Source organism: Maniola jurtina, chromosome 16, assembly GCF_905333055.1.
Source record: "Maniola jurtina chromosome 16, ilManJurt1.1, whole genome shotgun sequence".
In the NCBI taxonomy this organism is placed as follows: domain Eukaryota; kingdom Metazoa; phylum Arthropoda; class Insecta; order Lepidoptera; family Nymphalidae; genus Maniola; species Maniola jurtina.
The window spans coordinates 5742904-5762287 of NC_060044.1; the positions used below are offsets into that span (position 1 = coordinate 5742904).

At 35.3% G+C, this 19384-nt stretch overlaps 1 protein-coding gene across 5 annotated transcripts in view; it reads left to right on the forward strand.

Annotated features, from left to right (window-relative positions):
* Positions 1–19384, forward strand: part of LOC123873469 (apoptosis-stimulating of p53 protein 2) — a 339385-nt gene that overhangs the window by 290733 nt on the left and 29268 nt on the right. For all 5 annotated transcript variants that reach the window (XM_045918318.1, XM_045918319.1, XM_045918317.1 and 2 more), the window contains 2 exons: positions 3230–3376; positions 11792–11918. In XM_045918318.1, the coding sequence (XP_045774274.1) occupies positions 3230–3376; positions 11792–11918 (274 nt within the window). The remainder of the gene's footprint in view (positions 1–3229; positions 3377–11791; positions 11919–19384) is intronic.

Here is a 19384-nt window from a genome sequence, read left to right on the forward strand (position 1 = left end):
AGGTTTGTATAATGGTTCAGTTTGAAAAATAGAGTATCAGACTACTAAGTCACTTGAGCAGAATTTAAAAGGAACTGGTATAAAAAGTCTCAATAGCCAAAAATAGCCTTTGAATAATCAAAGCTGCCAAGAGGAAATAACAATAATAATACATACCAACAAATCTATCTAAATATATAAAAAGAAAAATCTTCACTGAACGACTCGACTCGTCAACGCCCAATTCAAGCCTTTCGGCCCTTTTTTTTTTTTATTACGGCCTGAAATTTTGCAGGGAGTTTCGCTTTATAATGTAGACAAGGAATAAGGCTCAGGTTTTTGTAGACTAATCCCCCGGGATCGAATCTAGTTTACATGTAATTTCCGACCTTGATTTACCTACCTCCAATTTGCCTTAGGATATACCGTGCTTAGGTGTAAGACACGCTGTTTCTTAAAGAATTTCTTACCTTCAATTTAAGAGTATCTTTTAGGCAAGCGTGTTCCCATCTTAGACTGCATCATCACTTGCCAGCACGTCTGAATGCAGCCAAGTGCCAGTCTTTAAATTAAAAAATAAGTATTAAACAAAGTAAACCTGTACTGCAATTTGTACTGCTTCTGTTCCGTCCTAGATTTCGGCTATAAATTGCTCAGATGCATGCGCTTAACATTCATTATTTACGCCGACCTCGGCCATATGCGACATAACATGTGGTCCCACATATTTTTGAGTTACATATTCTCGACAATACGTTACTGGAACGGACGCTATCAACAAGTGTCCGGATTTACATAAATTCGGCGACCGACAATCTTAATTCTTCCGTTTTATGGCGCCGAGGAGAAAAGCTGGTGAACTTGTGACCCACTAGTATAAATCGCAAACGCCATTTATAGGCATAATCTTGAATTCGATATTACCTACTTGCTTTTTATCGAATATCTTCATCCCTGTACCTTTTCTTGTGTACTATCACTATAGTTCCTACATCTACACATATAATACGATTTTAGTCTTCATTCCGTGTACGCATGGCTAGATTTGTTTGAATTTTTTTAATTTTATATTCACTATAGGCAAGCGCTTGACCACAATCACACCTGATGGAAAGTGATAATGTAGCCTATAAATGGGACACGTTTACCTCGGAGATGCCTATTCTCTCTTATTTAAAGTAGATCCTTCCGAGGCTTGTGGAGGATAGGTACTCTTACAATTCAAGTGTCTAAACTTTTGAGGTACCTATCCTAAAATAAGAGTCAATAAGCTTCTTCCTGTCACCGCGTCCCGTATTAGCTAACATCATCACTTTCTACCAGGACTTTAGTAAGGTCAAGCGTGTTCCTAAAAAGGTTAAAAAAAATTACGGCACTAGTGCAATAATTTTTCTTTGCCTAGGCAGGTAATCGAGGTATGAGGCGGGGGGACGCCCCGTACATCAGTACGTCACCCACCGGGATTGTACAGGTATGCGGGGCGTCACCACCCCGATTGCCATGTCGACCTGTCGCGAACTATACCTACGTGTCAGAAATTAGAAGTAGGTAATAGACGGATTTCAGTGAATTTAAATTCTACTTCTTAGTAAGAAATGGAGACCAAAAACCGCTTTATATAAATAGGATCAACGTTGAAACAATAGTAGCACTGAATTGTAGAAAGCAAAGCCAACATTTTAGCTTTCAGGCTATCGTTGTCCCACACTCATATTTCCAGCTTCCACTAATCCCGAACGAATGTGCACTTCGTGCAAGCAAAGACAGATGGCATATTTTGAATCAGAGGTCGGGAAAGCGTATAAGGATTGTGCTAAAAGTATTTTCAACTCGTGGATTTAGCTATGTGGGAAATTATTTTACTTTTGATCGTAGAGTATTTTGTTTGAATCTTTATTTGTAACCGTAATAATTAAAACCTGTTGTTTGTGACCCTTAATGCCTATTTGCTTATTAGTCGACGACTTGAAAAATACAAATTACATTTTTGAATTGTATGTAATTGTATGTTAAATTGCAAGTTAAAAAAAACTTGGTTGATGAAACAATTAGTCACTAATTAATTAAATGATTTGCGAACACCTACGAGTATTTTGTGCCAAGTCCGTATAGCTTTATATTGTCGTCGCCTCTTGGAAAGGGATTGTAATATTCTTGGTACGAAATCACTTTAATTTATTTATATCAAATTAAGTCCATTGTTAGGTTCTTTGAAAGAGAAATTACTGAAAAACATAGTCAATTACTTAACTAATATCAATCACCAAGTTTTTCGAAATTGTTTTAACTGAGATTAGATTTGTCTTTTTTATAACATAATGATTTTCATAAACTTTTCGAATACCATTAGCTATATCAGACGAAAATGTTTGGACTGTTATAACTTGGAAAACTGAATAATTCATAATAATGGACAGGTTTATTAAGAGAAAAATGAATTCAATTTCGGAGTTATTTCAATAAACTTTATTAATTTATTCTGTACCTTAGTCATCAATTAATGGATTTTTGTGGTGGTTAATTGTTGAGATACTTTTCTTACTGTCTACGTTTTTTCTCTGTTAATAAAGAGCTTAGTATAAGCCTTGTTGATTTTAAAAAATGTTGGTTATTTATTTTAGTAAGCTTAATAAATAAAGCACACTAACCTTCAGTATTATACTATACCATCAAAAATACAGCGAAGAATCCCAAGTCTAAAACTCTTCTTTAAATCTCTTCTTTTGTCTTCTTTTTCTTGCCCGTATCCAGCGCCATAATCTTCTATCTTGGGTTCCTAATAATATCCTGGATTAGCACATAGGTTACTTTTTATCCCGGAAAATCAAAGAGTTCCCACGGGATTTCAAAAAACCTTAATCCACGCGGGCAAAGTCGCGGGCATCGGCTAGTATTTAGTAAGTACCTTTTATACTGAGATCTCATAGCTTCTTCGCATTGTATGCCTGCAGTACTATTTAATGAATATATTTTAAAGTACTTTTTTATTGAAAATCTTAAAGCTAGCCTTTTTTAATTACTGCACAAACATGGCCGCGTGAAATGGTGCCAAAAATACTGACTGCATTTCCGCGCTAGACAGTCAGCTGCAGTGAAATGTCTAGTAATTTTTTTTTGCATTTAGACTCCATGGCCCTAGGGTCACCACTTGCCGGAACAAAAGTATAATTTTCGATAAGAGAGGCATACTTACACCGCTTACCGGTTTCAGCCAAAAGTAATTTTAAAGTGTAATATCTTTTGTCCACAGTTGGGGGAAGGGGTGGAGCTGACGCTGGGCGAACTGCGGGCGATGGCGCTCCGACAGCAGCAGCAGATCGACACCCAGCACCAGCTGCTGTGCGCCAAGGAGCAGCGGCTGCGGTACTTGAAGCAGCAGGAGGCAAGGCAACATCAGGTTAAATGCTTTTTTTAATAAAAATTGCTAGCAAAAGGGCAGGCGGGTCGCCTGATGTTAAGTGATTACCGCCGCCCATGAACATTGGTAGCTACCTGGTACCTGAGGAAACCTGGTACCTGGTTGGTACCTGAGGAAATGCTAATGCATTACCGGCCTTCATGGAATTTGTTGGTCCGCCCCTTGAATAACCCCATACTGTAATCTAGTGGAAACACCGACGAAGGAAGTTGATTCCAGTTTGCATGTGCGTGAAATGTGTGAAATACCCGTGTCTACTGTGTGTTAGTCATGGTACTCGTATGTCAGTTCTAGAGCTTTGAAAAACAGAGGAATATAAGAATAATACTTACTTGAAATCAAGTTTTAAAATAAGTCGAATTACTGCCACTGTATCTAAAGGTATAAAAAACTAACCCGCCCCGGCTTCGCACGGGTGGACATTTATTTTTCGGGATAAAATATAGCCTATACGGATTCGGAAGAATCCCTCTAAGTAATGGTAAAAGAAATTTTGAAATCGGTCCAGTAGTTTTTGAGCCTATTCAATACAAACATACAAAAATACAAAGTTTTCCTCTTTATAATATTAGTATAGATATGCACTAATATTTATAGAACTCGCAGAGAGAAATATCAGGGGTTTTGTATTTTTACTGAAAAAAAAAAGAAGCAAACGAAAACTAGTCTCTACCCTCTCCGCTGGGAATTCGAAACAAAGCAGAAATACTAAGAGTAGGTACGGATTTTCAATTTTGATTACTCTTGGGAGTCATCCCATTACTCTGGCGTCTCGAATCAGAGTCATTTGCTAACTTAGATGAGGGCTACGAGGGAAGTTGTGATAATCACATTGCGATAGTCGCAATTGTTGTAACTGACCTCATTTATGGTATTCTTGCTGCAGCAGTGCCTTTTATATAATAGTGAAAGAGTGACATTGGTGACAGCAAATGAGATGTGATTGCGATATTAACTCTGTGTCAAACTTAGTACTAGGCCTACAATTTTGAGGCTTTTATTGAGGTTTGAGGCTTGTAGGCCTCTCATGTTGTGCTTTACATACTTATTCTGTTTATAGAAAGTTACAATTTTTATCGGTCATAATTATATCGGTCGGTTAGTCACCTGTTCCTTTTTTTAATGAACATAAGGCAGTAGACATCTTGAAGTTGACTTAAATTCTCCTTATCGCTCAACTGATCGTAGACATAAGTACGACAACTTTATCAGTGCAACGGTGGTTTTGAACCGTCGTCGCGTCTTGTCGATTTTTCCGATTTGAGTCCACTTCTTCACAGTTATTTACGGTTGATTTTTTCGGATATCAGTCCTGTACTTGGCCGTTGAGCTATTGAAACTGTTGGATAAACAATGTTTCATCAATTTTCTCAATGTCAGATTTCTCTTTATGCCTGTCCATTTCGCCGTGGATTACAATTTGAGCGAGGTTGTTTCTCATATAATATAGTGTGTAGTCTTAGTAATATAGTGTGCAATTTATATTTAGCTCCTATTGTTTGATTTTTAAGTAGTTATATACTGGGTATACCTATGTCTAATTTTAACCCCCGACCCAAAAAGAGGGGTGTTATAAGATTGAGGTGTAGTGTATCGGTGTATCTGTGTCTCTGTCTGTGGCACTGTAGTTCCTAAAATAATGAACCGATTTTAATTTAGTTTTTTTTTGTTTGAAAGGTGTCTTGATCGAGACTGTTCTTAGCTATAATCCAAGAAAATCGGTTCAGGCGTTTGAAAGTTATCATCAGCTGTTTTCTAGTTACTGTAACCTTCACTTGTTGGGGGTGTTATAAATTTTTAATTTACACTTGTTCTATAAATTAACTTAATTTCTATTGCTGTAGTTCTATATATAGAAGAACGAATCTTTTTTTTTTACTTTTATAAAAACTATTTTAATCTAAGTTCTTTACCAAATAGAGAGATTACAAAAACAGCGAAGTAAGTGTTAAGTTGGTATTGATTTTGGGTCAGACTTAAATCACTATAATATGTAAAATGATATATTTTCCTTTATTTTTCGCCATAATATTTAGTTAGGCTTAGTTTACAGGACCAATAACGCTTGCCATCTGGTCTGCGAATTTCAAATAAGTCAATATAAAATCGCTCAGTAACTTTATTGCTCAAAGACGCCTTTATAGCAAAAAATATCAGATCCAATTGAATATTTTAGGCAAACCAATTTAAATAAAGTCCTATTTGTAAAAAAAGTTTTTTTTTGCCAAATATAAACCAATTATTCATTTTTTTAAACAAATTTAAGGGTTTCATACATTTTCCTACTATTGTAGAAATAGTTAATTAGAGTAAAGTGTATTTTCAAAAGATTCCAACATATTTTTGTACTTTTGTTGTTTTATTTGGAATATAATTTTTTCATGAAGGTAATAAAAATAATACTATCAATAAAAAAATTGCTCTAATTCCATAAAACGAAATGTATTTTCGGGACTCAAATAAGAAATGTCGTTTATATGTACTCTAGAAATACATTTGCTAAAATAATTTCAGCCGAATATTCGTGTCGAATTTCGGAAATAACAATGGCTTATCCAGCTAGGATTGGCGCCCAAAGCGGTTTAGAAATTAAACTCTAATATTGTTAGCTCGTATTTGTCGGTATCGATGCAAAAGATGATATGAATTTTGTTTATTGTACCTATATTAAATCTTTGAAAAGAGCTACCGCCGCGTTTCTTGCTGGTTCTTCTCGGTAGGAAAGGCATTCCGAACCAGTGGTAGATGCTTTTGACGATTCAAAAGAACTTGTAAAAGTCTAATTGAATAAAAATATGGTGAATTTTGAATTTTTATTTGGCTTGTAAGTAATGTTCGAGAGAAGATAAATTGCGACTACTTTCGTAAACTATCCGACCAACTAGTGTAGCGCCGAATTAAAGAAGATCGCGCACAGGAGGTATAAAAGCCGCCTGAGTCGAAGTCGATCCTGGGCACGCTGGTTAACTGAACCTCTAATTAGTTTTCTTCGTTTTAGGGTTTCATACCTCAAAAAGAAAAAAAAGGAACCCTCATGTTTGACAGGTAGGTAGGTTCAAGTAAAGTAAAAAAAATCTGCAAACAGTCAGACAATCAGTTTCACTCTTTACATTTACATATAGATTGGTAGCTATATAAACAGTACATTATGAGCACAAGAAAGAGACAATAAAAAATAAAATACAAGTAAAAAACCATTGATAACATTACACCCTTTTACATGCCTCAGATAACCCCTTTTGCTGTGCCACAAACGAGACACAGGAACAAAATGAATCGTGTAACTGAAGCTAATCCATATTAACGACCTACCCGCACAACAGAGAGGAATGTCGGCATATCCTACTCCTTGCCACGTTTCATTATTCCTTTGACGTCATGCATTACAGTTTTTTGAAAAAAGTTGCACACATCCGCATAGGGAATACAGTTTTCCAGTTTTTATAATAGGGGCTATTCTTCGTAGTATGGTTAAGAGTCCACTTTTTATAATGTTATTAGTTGTTACTATCAATAAAAATTAATCTGATTGGTCTGCTTAACACGTCATTACTTACTCTAGCATCTCTAACATTATGTATTCCTTAGAAAGTCCTTAGGAATCCATACATTCAAAAAAAAGAAACCACAAAATATAAATAATGTTAAACCCGAAAAGGGAACTTCCGTAGTAATGAAAATTTAAGCCCCGTGAAGGAATGCTTATAATCCTATCAACAATGCATAAACGTAAGGGTAGGATTATGTTTTCTAATAGCATAATATATCTTAAGATGATCCACCGTTTATGACGTCGTGAGTCCTTTGGCGGTCGACACCAGTAAAAGGTTCTTATGCCCTAGTCACATAGAATGCCCGTTGGAAACGACACGTAACGATCAACTCCAAAGAGCCTATAAAAGTTGTAATACAAAAAAACATGAAGGTGTTTATATAGCGGAGTGGGACGTTATCGCCTATCCTTTAAGCACAGTTTAAGTTAACCGTAGATATAAGTATACCAGTTTGCATTTAAATCCTTTCAAAGAAAGACAGATTTTTTATAATGCTTCCTCCGATTAAAAGTTAAGTGTACAGAGATCGTAGAGTTATCGTTTTATTATACGTACCTATTAGAATTTAGATAGGTTCTTGTGACCTCAGAATTCAGATTACCTATCTTCGAACCTTAGCACATATACATACAAAAATGTCACCCGTAAGAGGAGATCACTGATTTTTTCAAAGAAATCTAACAATTCTTGATTAACTCGTAAATATCCAAATGAATGAAGATAATATGAGGAGTAAATTACATTTCACAGTACACCGATTCCTCTTTCTTGACTGATGAACCAAGAAAGCCAATTACGGTGAAAAAACAATTCATTCCGAAAATATCAAATAATATTCTACTGTGACCAAATGAAAAAAGGCCTTATGATCTAGAGAGTAAGGCGCATTTCGAAAAATGTTTATCTGCTGTCTTTTTCACTTTATAATTTATTATTTAACTTTCATCAATTTGTCTCATGCCTTATGTTAAACTAGTGGCCCTAGGCTTAACTCGGGTGACTGAAAATACTTTCTTAGTGATGGTCTACATCGAGACCCAGCGGTTTGAAGGGTACAATTTTTATTCTTTTTAACCGACTTCAAAAAAGGAGGTTCGTAATTAGAATCTATGTTTTTTGTATGTTTGTTACGCAATTACTCCGCCATATTTTATGGACTGATTTTGATGATTTTTTTTTGGTATTCGTACTTCAGAGGTGGTCCCATTTCAATTTGGTGAAGATCTGATGAATATCTTCGGAGATGGAGAACAGAATTCCTCAATGGATAAGAGTAAATTGCCCGCGATCATAGTAGCTTAGTTACAGTAGGTTTTTGAACAGGCCTAGCATATTTTAATAAATCAACAAGATTTACGAAAATTAATGTAACAACGTACATTCTCTTTTGAAAACAGGAACAAAGAAGTTATACGGCAGAAAGCCTTCGTTCACAATTTCATTTCTGCTGCGAAATTTAACATTTGCAAGTTAAGTCTAATAGAAATTATAATGAAAAATTCAAAATGACTGTGTAATTTTTACCTCCATTCATATACATATGATTCATTTTTGTTTTATATTTTGTTTTTGTGTATTTGATCAAAGTCCGCTAAGTATTTTTTTTTTGTTGTTTGTTGAATTAGCTTTTTAGAGTTTGTTGAATAAAGCGTACTTCAACTTTGCCCAGTTTAAATTAGTCAGTATGACATCCTACCGTGTATTTAAATAAACTTAACATATTGTGTGTATTTAAGTCTTTATAAGTCTCTAACGCCGTATATTACAAAAAATGTAGCAAAAATCGTCAGCTATTTTACAAGCACTGCACAGCATTCGTGGTACAAAACAGACTGCTACATATTGCTTATGGCTGCAAAATGGCTATGGCTTATGGCTTTCCAGCGTAAAACAGCTTTTAAGCTCCTGCTATACCTAAAGGTATCGTATGAATCTATCCTTCGTGATACTTTTAGGGTCCCGTACCTCAAAAAGAAATACGGAACCCTTATAGGATCACTTTGTTGTCTGTCTGTCTGTCCGTCCGTCCGACCGTCGTGTCTGTCAAGAAAACCTATAGGGTACTTCCCGATGACCTAGAATCATAAAATTTGGCAGTTAGGTAGGTCTTATAACATAAATAAAGGAATAAATCCGAAAACCGTGAATTTGTGGTTAGGTACATCATCAAAAAAAGATTAAAATGTGTTTAAATCAAAGTAAGATATCTAAACCAAGTGGAGTATCATATGAAAGGGCTTTACGTGTACATTCTAAAACAGATTTTTTTTTATTTTTATACATAATGGTTTTTGATTTATCGTGCAAAATGTCGAAAAAAATATCCGAGTTCGGAACCCTCGCTGCGCAAGTTCCACTCGCACTTGACCGGTTTTTTTAATGATACTCCTAGTTTTATTTAAACTTTAGATTCTAGTTTCTATGATATCTATCTATATCCTAGATTTTATGTGTATTCTGTAAGATTTCGGCCTCCTATCAAGAGGTCGGGGGTTCGATCCCGGACATGCATCTCTAACCTGTCGGAGTTATGTGCGTTCTAAGCAATTAAATATCACTTGATTTAACGTTGAAGAAAAACATCGTGAGGAAACCTGAGTTTCCCATAACGTTCTCAATAAGGTTTGTGAAATCTGCCAATCCGCACTTAGCCAGCGTGGTGGACTTTGCTAAGGCCATTATCATTTTGAGAGGAGACCCAATACTCAGTAGTGAGCCGGCGATGGGTTGATCATGATGATGATCATGATGATCTAAGCAAAGTCTTCATTAAGTATAACATCTTTTAAATAAAAGATCAATTGCGAGTCAAAATTCGTTCAAATTTTCTACGACTGAAGTTGATTATAAATTAATGTTAATCATTCAGAAGGTTCCGATGACCTCCATTTTAAAGTTTGAAATTTGTTATTAGGTCATTTAAAAGCTCCTTTAAGTTTATTAGGAAGTACCTATTTAAGTACGAGCTTTACATTTTAAAGTTGTTTATTGACGAGGGAGACTTGAATGAATTAATTATTGAAAGTTGCTTATTTTTAACAAGATAAAACGAAGAAATTATGGCTCAACCCTACAAAGACAATTAGACAATTACTTAGCGTCTCATTGGTCGAGTCTAGTAGTAGCATGTTCAACTGCGGATAACAAGGTCTCGAGTTCGACTTCCGGGTCGGGTCAAAAATAATTAAATATTAAGTTTTTTTCCCAAGAATTTCTCAGTAGGTACCTACTAGCTTGGCGGCATTTTACCGCATGCCTCGGAGAATACGTAAAGCCGTCGGTCCTGCACCTGATCTCTCTCCGGTCGTGTCGGATTACCGTCCCATAGGATTATGAGAGTGAGGAAATAGAAGTGCACCTGTGTTTGCGCACACATTTGAGCTCTATAATATCATCCGTGCATCTTATGGCTAGACAATATAAGATTTGTAACTCTAACTCTTATTTATTCTAGAATTACAAATCTGATCAATGACACGCAGACACACAGACAGATAGAAAAACAGTAGAGTTACCAATAATAGCTCCATTTTACCCGTTGGGTTCTACGGATTACCATGGATTACTATAGTTGCTATATATCTCGCGCTCTAATTAAATAATTGATTGTTGCCATTAGTTTTCAAATTAAATCTCTCGATAAACCTCTATGCGTTGTAACCTGTGTTCCTCGCGTAAGTTTTGGGTGCACATTTCATTTATCCATTAAAAATATTTCAATAATACCTGCTTTTCTGAGTGATGCTTACAGAGGAAATTTTTACAAAGCTGAAAAATATTATTCGCTGTAGACTTTAATAAATCCAGCCTGGAGCCGGACGCTGTTAGGCTAATGAAGCTCTAATGCGATATTTATCGCTCCCGAAAAAAATCAGCGCACCTTATGCCTTTAATTTTATTTAAAAAAATTACAAACCGATAAATGACAAACTTTTTGGGACATTTTTTATTTATTTTCAACACTTTATCTAAACTGTAAGTAAATGTAAATAGATATCAATATCTATTTACATTTACTTACTTATATAACACACGTTGGCGCGACTGAGTGAGAGGTGCAGCCTAAACCAGTGGAAGAATTAATATTCCTTGGGGCACTCAAGAAATGTTTTCCTGTAAAAGGGTGCACTAAGAAGGGGTTTAACTAAGACGAAATTCCAAAACAATCTTTAAAAAACTAACTCCATGAAAAAACGCCCCTGGAAATATTGTCAAACGATAATATCATGATAAACATCTGCGCTAGTTACAAAAATTAAACTACAAATTGCAACGCGGTTATTCTTCTGTATGAAAATCCAAATAAGTGCAATAAAATAACAAAACAGTAGGACTTCCAACACAAAAAAAAATATTCCTTTTGTGTATTCGAAAATATTGAACGTGGAATAGTAAAATTTCTATCCTTTAGCATGTTGCAAATATTCACACGGAATAAACACAGCTATTTTTTTTTAATTATTACCGTAGAATGATTACAATTTTGTTTTGCAGCAAGCACAGCGAAAAACGACGGTTTAAATTAATGGCGTGCCGTTTCAATTTCTTCTTCTTCTTCTGCTATTATTCTATACTAACATTTAAAGAGGTATTTGTTCGATTGTGAGTTTGTATGTTGGAGGTAATCTTCGCAACTAATAACTCTATTCTGAAATAATCTGATATATACGATAGTAAGAAAGACGTTTGTACTTTGTAAATTTTAGACCGCAGTGGTGTGCGAGCCGAATTGCACTTTATTGGATCATAACTAGAGTCGCTATTTATTTGAACGTCTTTGCAGATTCAGCTTCTGTACCTGTAAGTATCCTGTGTTCTAATACCAATATTTTTGTTGTAGGTTGCAGTAGAAGGCGAGCGGTTGCGGAGGCTACGCGAGAGGGTCGAAGCGCAAGAGCAGAAGTTGAGGAGGCTAAGAGCTTTAAGAGGGCAGCTTGATAGGAACAAGCAGGCGAATATTGCTCTAAGTAAGTAGACAAAAACACCTTTACCAATAGAGGAATCAATCACTTTGACACTAACGTTTACTAAGAAAACGCTGCAAATCTGGAAGTTCCCACTTACACGTGAGAATTCTTAAAATTGCTTTTCAAAAATAAAATAAAATCAGCACTGTTGTTTTTGAAATCTATGTCTTGTGCATTTTATAAGCGAGGCGTGTCTTTATTCGTTTCTATAGGCATCTATCTACCATTCATCCGATTGCGATGAAACTTTTTACAGTTGTTGTTGGGACTTGCAGCAAGGCTTTTGACACAATATTATCAATCTGCAATAGTTGGCGCGGGAATCGTTCATATAAAAAGTTAATTAATTTTTATAAAACCTCAAATATTACAGGTACATACTAGTGTACCACTTCGCCTGTGCAATCGATCGGTCGTTTGTTGCCGTCCACTTAATAATAAACGCTTAGCACACTGAATAATAAACGTAAACCCAGTGAAAACCTACTTAGTATCGATTTTATTCGCTGACATTTACTAGAACATGTTGCTATTGTGACCTTCTTAATATTTTAGACTGATAAGCCATGACTGATTACTAAATAAGTGCCATCACGCGCTTAAAAACTAAAAAACTAATCCCTAAACTAAAAAATAACATAGCTTCCTGTTTCTTAAAAGCCGTTAACTACAAAAAGTAATTTTTGAGCCTATATCACCAAAAACCGTTGGGATTTTCCAAGACCAATATTTCTAAAAAAGAATACCTATAAGATCCAGATTTTGAGTTAGTTTTTAGTAAGATACTTCGTAGCAGTTTTTTTTAAACATCCGTTTTTGGCGATAGCCCAAAAATTTTTGGAACCATTTTTTTTAAACAGGTCTCGTCAGCGCTGACCACAGCGTTTCTTCGATGCGCCCTTGCGGCCGGCTCTTGCTGCTGACGCTACACGCACCCTTGGAATTCAAAATTTTGTTGATCGCTTCTTGCTTTTGAAACTCTTATGCTTTTTGCTGAGTCACATAATAGTTCTACGAACAACCCCTACGAACACCTTAAAAAATCTATGTATCTACAACAATGGAAAATATTACTAAGTGGAATTTTTCAAGTTCGTCCGTTACGTAAAATAATTAAAAATTCAAAGTGTTATTTTGGGACTCATAAAGCTCACCTGGGGCACTGTCAGCTGTCACACAAAATATTTTACTGCCCTATTTACGCACCGGACTTTTGCCCGAAACTTAATTAAAATTAGTGACAATAAAACCGAAGAGAATTGCGAGAGAAACCCAACTACAAAGGGTTCCGTGAATTTCGCAAAAAAAATCGTATTCGCTGTGATTTCACCACATGTTTAGGTTATTCTATATTTCTGCTTCCCCTCTACCTTGTAGACTCATATTCAAAAATCACTAAATAGACTTTTTTATTATAAAATCTATTAATACGTGTTGAACCATTAAATGTTGAGAGTTAAAATAAAAGGACATCTTTACCTCCTTTACCTAAATTAACTTTTGACGTCTCGTTTAAAAGTTTTTTGTTTTTTGTTGACATTTCTTTGAATCCGTAGCTCCATCGTTTTATTCCAAATGAAATTTATACCGTCGTCTGTTTTTACTGTTAATTATTCCAATCTAGATTTGGCACGTCACCAATGACGTGTACCTAATACCTATAGACTATTGGTTGAGGTAACTAGGCAGAAGGTAGGCATTTTTACGTAGGTATATGTAACATCACATAATATTATAAAGAAGAAAGTTTGTATGTGTGTGTGTGTGTGTGTGTGTGTGTGTATGTTTGTTACTCCTTCACGCAAAAACTACTGGACGGATTGGGCTGAAATTTAGAATGGAGATAGATTATACCCTGGATTAGCACATAGGCTACATTTTATCCCGGAAAATCAAAGAGTTCCCACGGCAATTTTAAAAAACCTACATCCACGCGAACGAAGTCGCGGGCATCAGCTAGTTAACCATAAAATTGCTACATCTAGGTGGAATGTCAATTGCGCATCGTAAAACCAGAACAGAGTGAACTAGAGTGATGGAACTCTTGGTTTGATCCTGAATCGACGATCTGACGAATATCAGGCTATGGGTGACGTGAAATCAAGGAAAAATAACCTTTTCATAGCCTGCCTAGCGTCAAATGTTGGTAACATTTGACGCATGCCAGTGATGTCGAAGCCGCGACGTTTTGTTACAAGTTCCCGTGAACGTGATAAAACCACAATAGGTATATTTTCGCTTATTGCGGCTAAAAACCGTCCAAAAAATATTTGAGTCTAGAAAAACTGATGTTTCTTAAAAGTTCGCTACGTTAGGACCAAATTAAAAAACTAACTAGCGTGTAAAATGTCTTTGTCGGATATTGACAGGTATCCTAAGAATTTTGTATTTAAAAAAAAATCTAGAACAAAGTTCAGTGCGTATTTCTACTGTATTGCGTACTTGTTTCAGGTATGTATTTGTATATTCATTGTTTTGAATTTTGTGAACCAGACTATCGCCGAACTAAAATATGTAGGTAGTTTCATTTTTACGCTTCGAGCTTTTAAGAGCTTCTGAAAGTTAAAAATAATAAAATACGAGACACAAATCTGGTTTAAACTAAAAGTGTTTTGAACAGACTAATCCCAAGTCAGAAGTACAGTTTTGCCTCAATTAGTGTTTTATTTCACTCAGTATTTCTACAAAAAAGTTTTACTTTTAAAATTAAAATCCGAGTAGGTTGGTAGTTGGTAGGTACTACTAAAATATTGTTAACTAGATATGTTTATGAAAGATAAATATTGTACACTAAATAGTTTAAGTATAGATTTAATGTAATTTGTAACATTTCCGTGAGAACCTTTATTTTCCTGGGATAATCGAGTAGCGTGGATCACTATGAATAGTCCTAGCCTGCTTGCGAAGTGCGAAAACCAGGAAAATTGGTTTAGCTGGTTCTAAGCCGAAGCTCGGACAAACAGACAGACATAAAACGCAAAACTGTGTGTTTTGGTAAATAGCCATAAATAAATAGCAGTTATTTCAAAATTATATACAAACACTTTGATTTTATTTAGGTAATTGACTTTTTTTGTGTAGAATGTAGATGGTATTGCTTAAATCTTATAGGCATTTAAGCTTTATATTGGGCCATTGTTTACGATTGGATTTGAACAGTTTTATATAAATTTGAAAGCACTCCCGAATATATCGTTTTATTTACGTTCGGAACGGCATCCAATTACTTAAAAGAAAACTTTGTTCAACGAATAAGTATCATTCGCTCGATGAGTGTGCTTAAGAGGGAAATAAAATAAAGCTTTGTACGATGGCAACGATTAGGAGAACACGTTTTATATAAGAAGTTTATGTGGTATGGTTACAGAGCTTTCGGCAATTAGCGTCAATCCTCTGGGGTAATTCCCAGTTCTCATTATTCCAAACCAGTAATCTATTAACATTATTAGTAGGTTATTATATAAAAGCAGCGTATCTCCATGAAGAAATGATTTTGAGAAATTCCTACGTGGTCTTTAGTAAATGAAGTCAATATTAATCAAAATGGGTACCATTGTGCACTTTTTGACAGTGATAATTAAATACGTAAACTTAAAACCAGCGCCGGTTCCAAATGCGCCCTTCCAAAGCAATGATATGGCAACGACCATGAGTCACCTACATAAAAAAACCGGCCAAGTGCGAGTCAGATTTCGAATTTATTCCTGTACTTGTGCTATAAGACCTACCTACCTACCTTTCATGATTCTAAGTCAACGGGAAGTACCCTATAGGTTTCTTAACAGACACGACGGACAGACAGACAGACAGACAACAAAGACATCCTATAAGGGTTCCGTTTTTCCTTTTGAGGTACGGAACCCTAATAAATGTTTTCATTTTCAAGGGAACCTATGTTTTTATGGGTAAATATATTATGACAATTAATAGACATTTCTCGTACCATTCTTCGAGTGACACGGTACCAGTCACGCAGCAAGTTGTGAAAAATCAATAACATTGATGGTTTCAGTCGCGTGTTCGGTGTTTATAGTTTCATGTTGATTGTTAGTAACTTATGCGGTCGTGCTTCCAAGCCGTGCCTTATTTTAGTACCAATCTCGCGGGTCAATAGTATTGATCCGCGAGTTGAATGACGTTGGGCCTGAGTTTTATTGCTATTTGAGCAATAAATATCGATCAAAAAAGCGAAATAGCAACACAACGCGTGTTCATAAAATAATATTTGAGTGTGAATAAAATTGAACGTAATCCATATTTAAAAAAAAACACGTCCATGTTGATCATGACTAACATTTCCCTTTCCCATCCAACCACCCAACGACAATACACACGACAATTAGTGCAACCGGTGGGATTTGAACCGCAGGCCTTTTGGGTTTCAGTCCACTCCTATAACCATTGAGCTATTGCGGCTATACTAATATTATAAATGCGATAGTTTGTCTGTCTATTTGTTTGCTTTTCATGGCCCAACCGTTTGAGGAAATTTTGTAGAGATAGTTTGCATTCTAGGGATGAACATATTAATGTAGGATATTTTGTGTCCCGGAAAATTAGAGTTCCCACGAGATTTTTAAAAGCCTAATTCCACGTGGACTAAGTCGTGAATATCATCTATTTGCTCGCCGTTGTACAGTGATAGCTTGCATCTCGCATACGCATATAGGCTACTTTTTATTCTGGAAAATCGAAGAGTTCCCTTGGAGTGCTTAAAATCTAAATCCACGCGGAAAAAGTTACGGGCATCAACTAGTAATAATATAATTTATCAGCCAAGTATCTCAGTAAAAATTAGCTGAAATTCTAAAAATCTTTACTTAGTTTCTTAGTAACATTAAGGAGGTACCTAATAAGTTTGAGTTACTTACCTAATAACTCAGCGGTTTGAGGTGTAGGTACGTTCATTATTTTAGTCAGTCAGTAATTTCTCCTTACATAATTACAACAAGATGATGCCCGCGACTTCATCCCCATGGATAGGTTTTTGAAAATCCCGTGAGAACACTTAATTTTCTGGGACAAAAAATAGGCTATGTCCTTCCCCGGGATCACTAAGCTATAGGTTCGCATAATAAATTAAGTAAACGCGTGGGCTGTGAATGCTAGCAGGCCGACAAATAGACATACTTTCGCATCACACTAATATTATAAAGGCGAAAGTTTGTATGTGTGTGTGTGTGTGTGTGTGTGTATGTTTGTTACTCCTTCACGCAAAAACTACTGGACGGATTTGGCTGAAATTTGGAATGGAGATAGATAATATCCTGGATTAGCACATAGGCTACTTTTTATCCCGGAAAATCGAAGAGTTCCTACGGGATTTCGAAAAACCTAAATCCGCGCGGGCGAAGTCGCGGGCGTCGGCTAGTTGATAATATTAGTATGGATAATAGGGCCACTGAGAATTAAAATAATCAATAGGCCTACATAACAGGGCTTGTAGATTCTTTAAGTTGTACGAGAGTGATTAAAGAAAGTTAAATGAAATTGAGGAACTGTAAACTTGGTTTCATCTCAGTCCCAACTCTCACATTTAGTTTCTGGGAGCCTCTCCTTATAAAATGTTGCATTACATTAAACTGCAACCGTGCAGTACGAAAGTAGGTACCTACTGGTTAGAAAATCTATTTCGTCTAAGACGTGAGCTTTTACTTAACGAAGTTTCGAAGGAAGTGGAAGGAAAATACGTTTATTCCGATGGAAAACAGTTTATACACTTCTAAGCTGGAAGTAAAATACGGATTGAAGCTTAAATTACTTGTTCAGGTAAGTAAATGTAGACAGTTGTAGTGTAACGCCATGTTTGCCGTGAGTTTGCACCAAAAACATTTTTAACATGTGAATGTTTGACAGGTCGTTGTGTGTGACGAATCTCTTTAGTTACGTTACGTTTTCGCACAACAGAAAAACGGGTAAATTCTTTGACAGATTTCAAGATTTCCATGAAATGCCAAGCAAGTTCCTCTTCGATAAACTTCTTATTAAAATAATATGACAACTGACAATGCAAACACAGTTTGATACAGTTTTAGGCAAAGACTTACAAGACCAACAGTGACAGATTAACGGTGTTACAAAAAATGAAACGTAAATGTGTGCGTGAAATAGAGTTGTCCTGACTTTAGCATTTGTATTATCGATAGTCTTACTGGCGAAATCATAGGACACTAATGAGTTAGTTTAACGAAGTGAAGTAAAAAACATCTTATAATCTTAAAAAATCAAATACATTTCAAATACACAAATAGTAACAAAGCTAAAGCTAGGTAACAGATTATTATTTATTAATGAAATGACTTTAATATTTTATATAAATAATTTATTAATGAATTCTGAGATACTTATAGTTATTTTAACCCCTTATAACATTTTTTATTGATATTTCGATAGAAAACTATTAAAAGACGTTTTAAAAAAATCTTTTTTTGAGAAATAGAGCAATTTTTGGGATTTTCATATAAATTACCGGAATTTGTTGGTTTTCCACCTTTTTTTTTTTTAAAGGGTGCAAGTAAATTTAATTTGATTAATTACAATAACACTCTGATATAATGTCTAAGTGACAAGTTAATAAAAATAAATAGTATATATGGCGCTCAATTCATAGCTAATGACCTCCCCGATAAGCACTTAAATACAGTAATGTACGGGTTACCCTTAACCCTGTATATGAAATCTAAGTCACGCTAAATAAAATAAAAATTAGTGAAAATATTTATTTCGTTCTTTTCTTTTATTGGAAAGTACCTAGTGTTTTATATTGTATTTTACATACATCACATTAAACCTATCACATCAAACCTACCGGTAGACACGATTATCGACTATCGATACTTGTGACGTCATTACTTTGTCAATCCCTATCGTAAACAAACTTTTTTAAATTTTACACAAAATATCCAAAAATTCTTCATTTAGCAATGTAATTTGATGATAAGTCTTAAGGGAAACCTATCATCTAAGCTTCCAATAGCTATTTTGCCTAATTTTCAAACAACAAATGATGAAATAATGATTATAAACAATTAGTATAAATAATCAGTAATTACCTGTGAAACGTGTATTTACGCGGATTATAACGTCTTGTAACGTCACATTCGCTCACTGAACAAGACACCATGGTGGCAAGACATAGATTTTACGTTTTAATCGTAAAATTATTTAGTAAATGCAAAAAATCACCTCGACTTGGAACAGGCCGAACTCATAAGGACCGATACTCACGTAAACAATGACTTATCGGCATCTTGTTTCGCTATCTCGCTTTCGCTCGCGGCAGTGTGTCTTATCTAACTACTCTCGCTCCCTCACTTTGTCAGTCTTTGAGCGAAGCGAAAATTGTATGTCTATGGTTTTAGGTGGATGGCGTGTCAAAAATAAATGGTTAAATATATATATATCTATGGGTTAAATTGACTTTTTACGTGAGTCCTAACGTGGGAGCCCTTGCTTATAAAATGCTT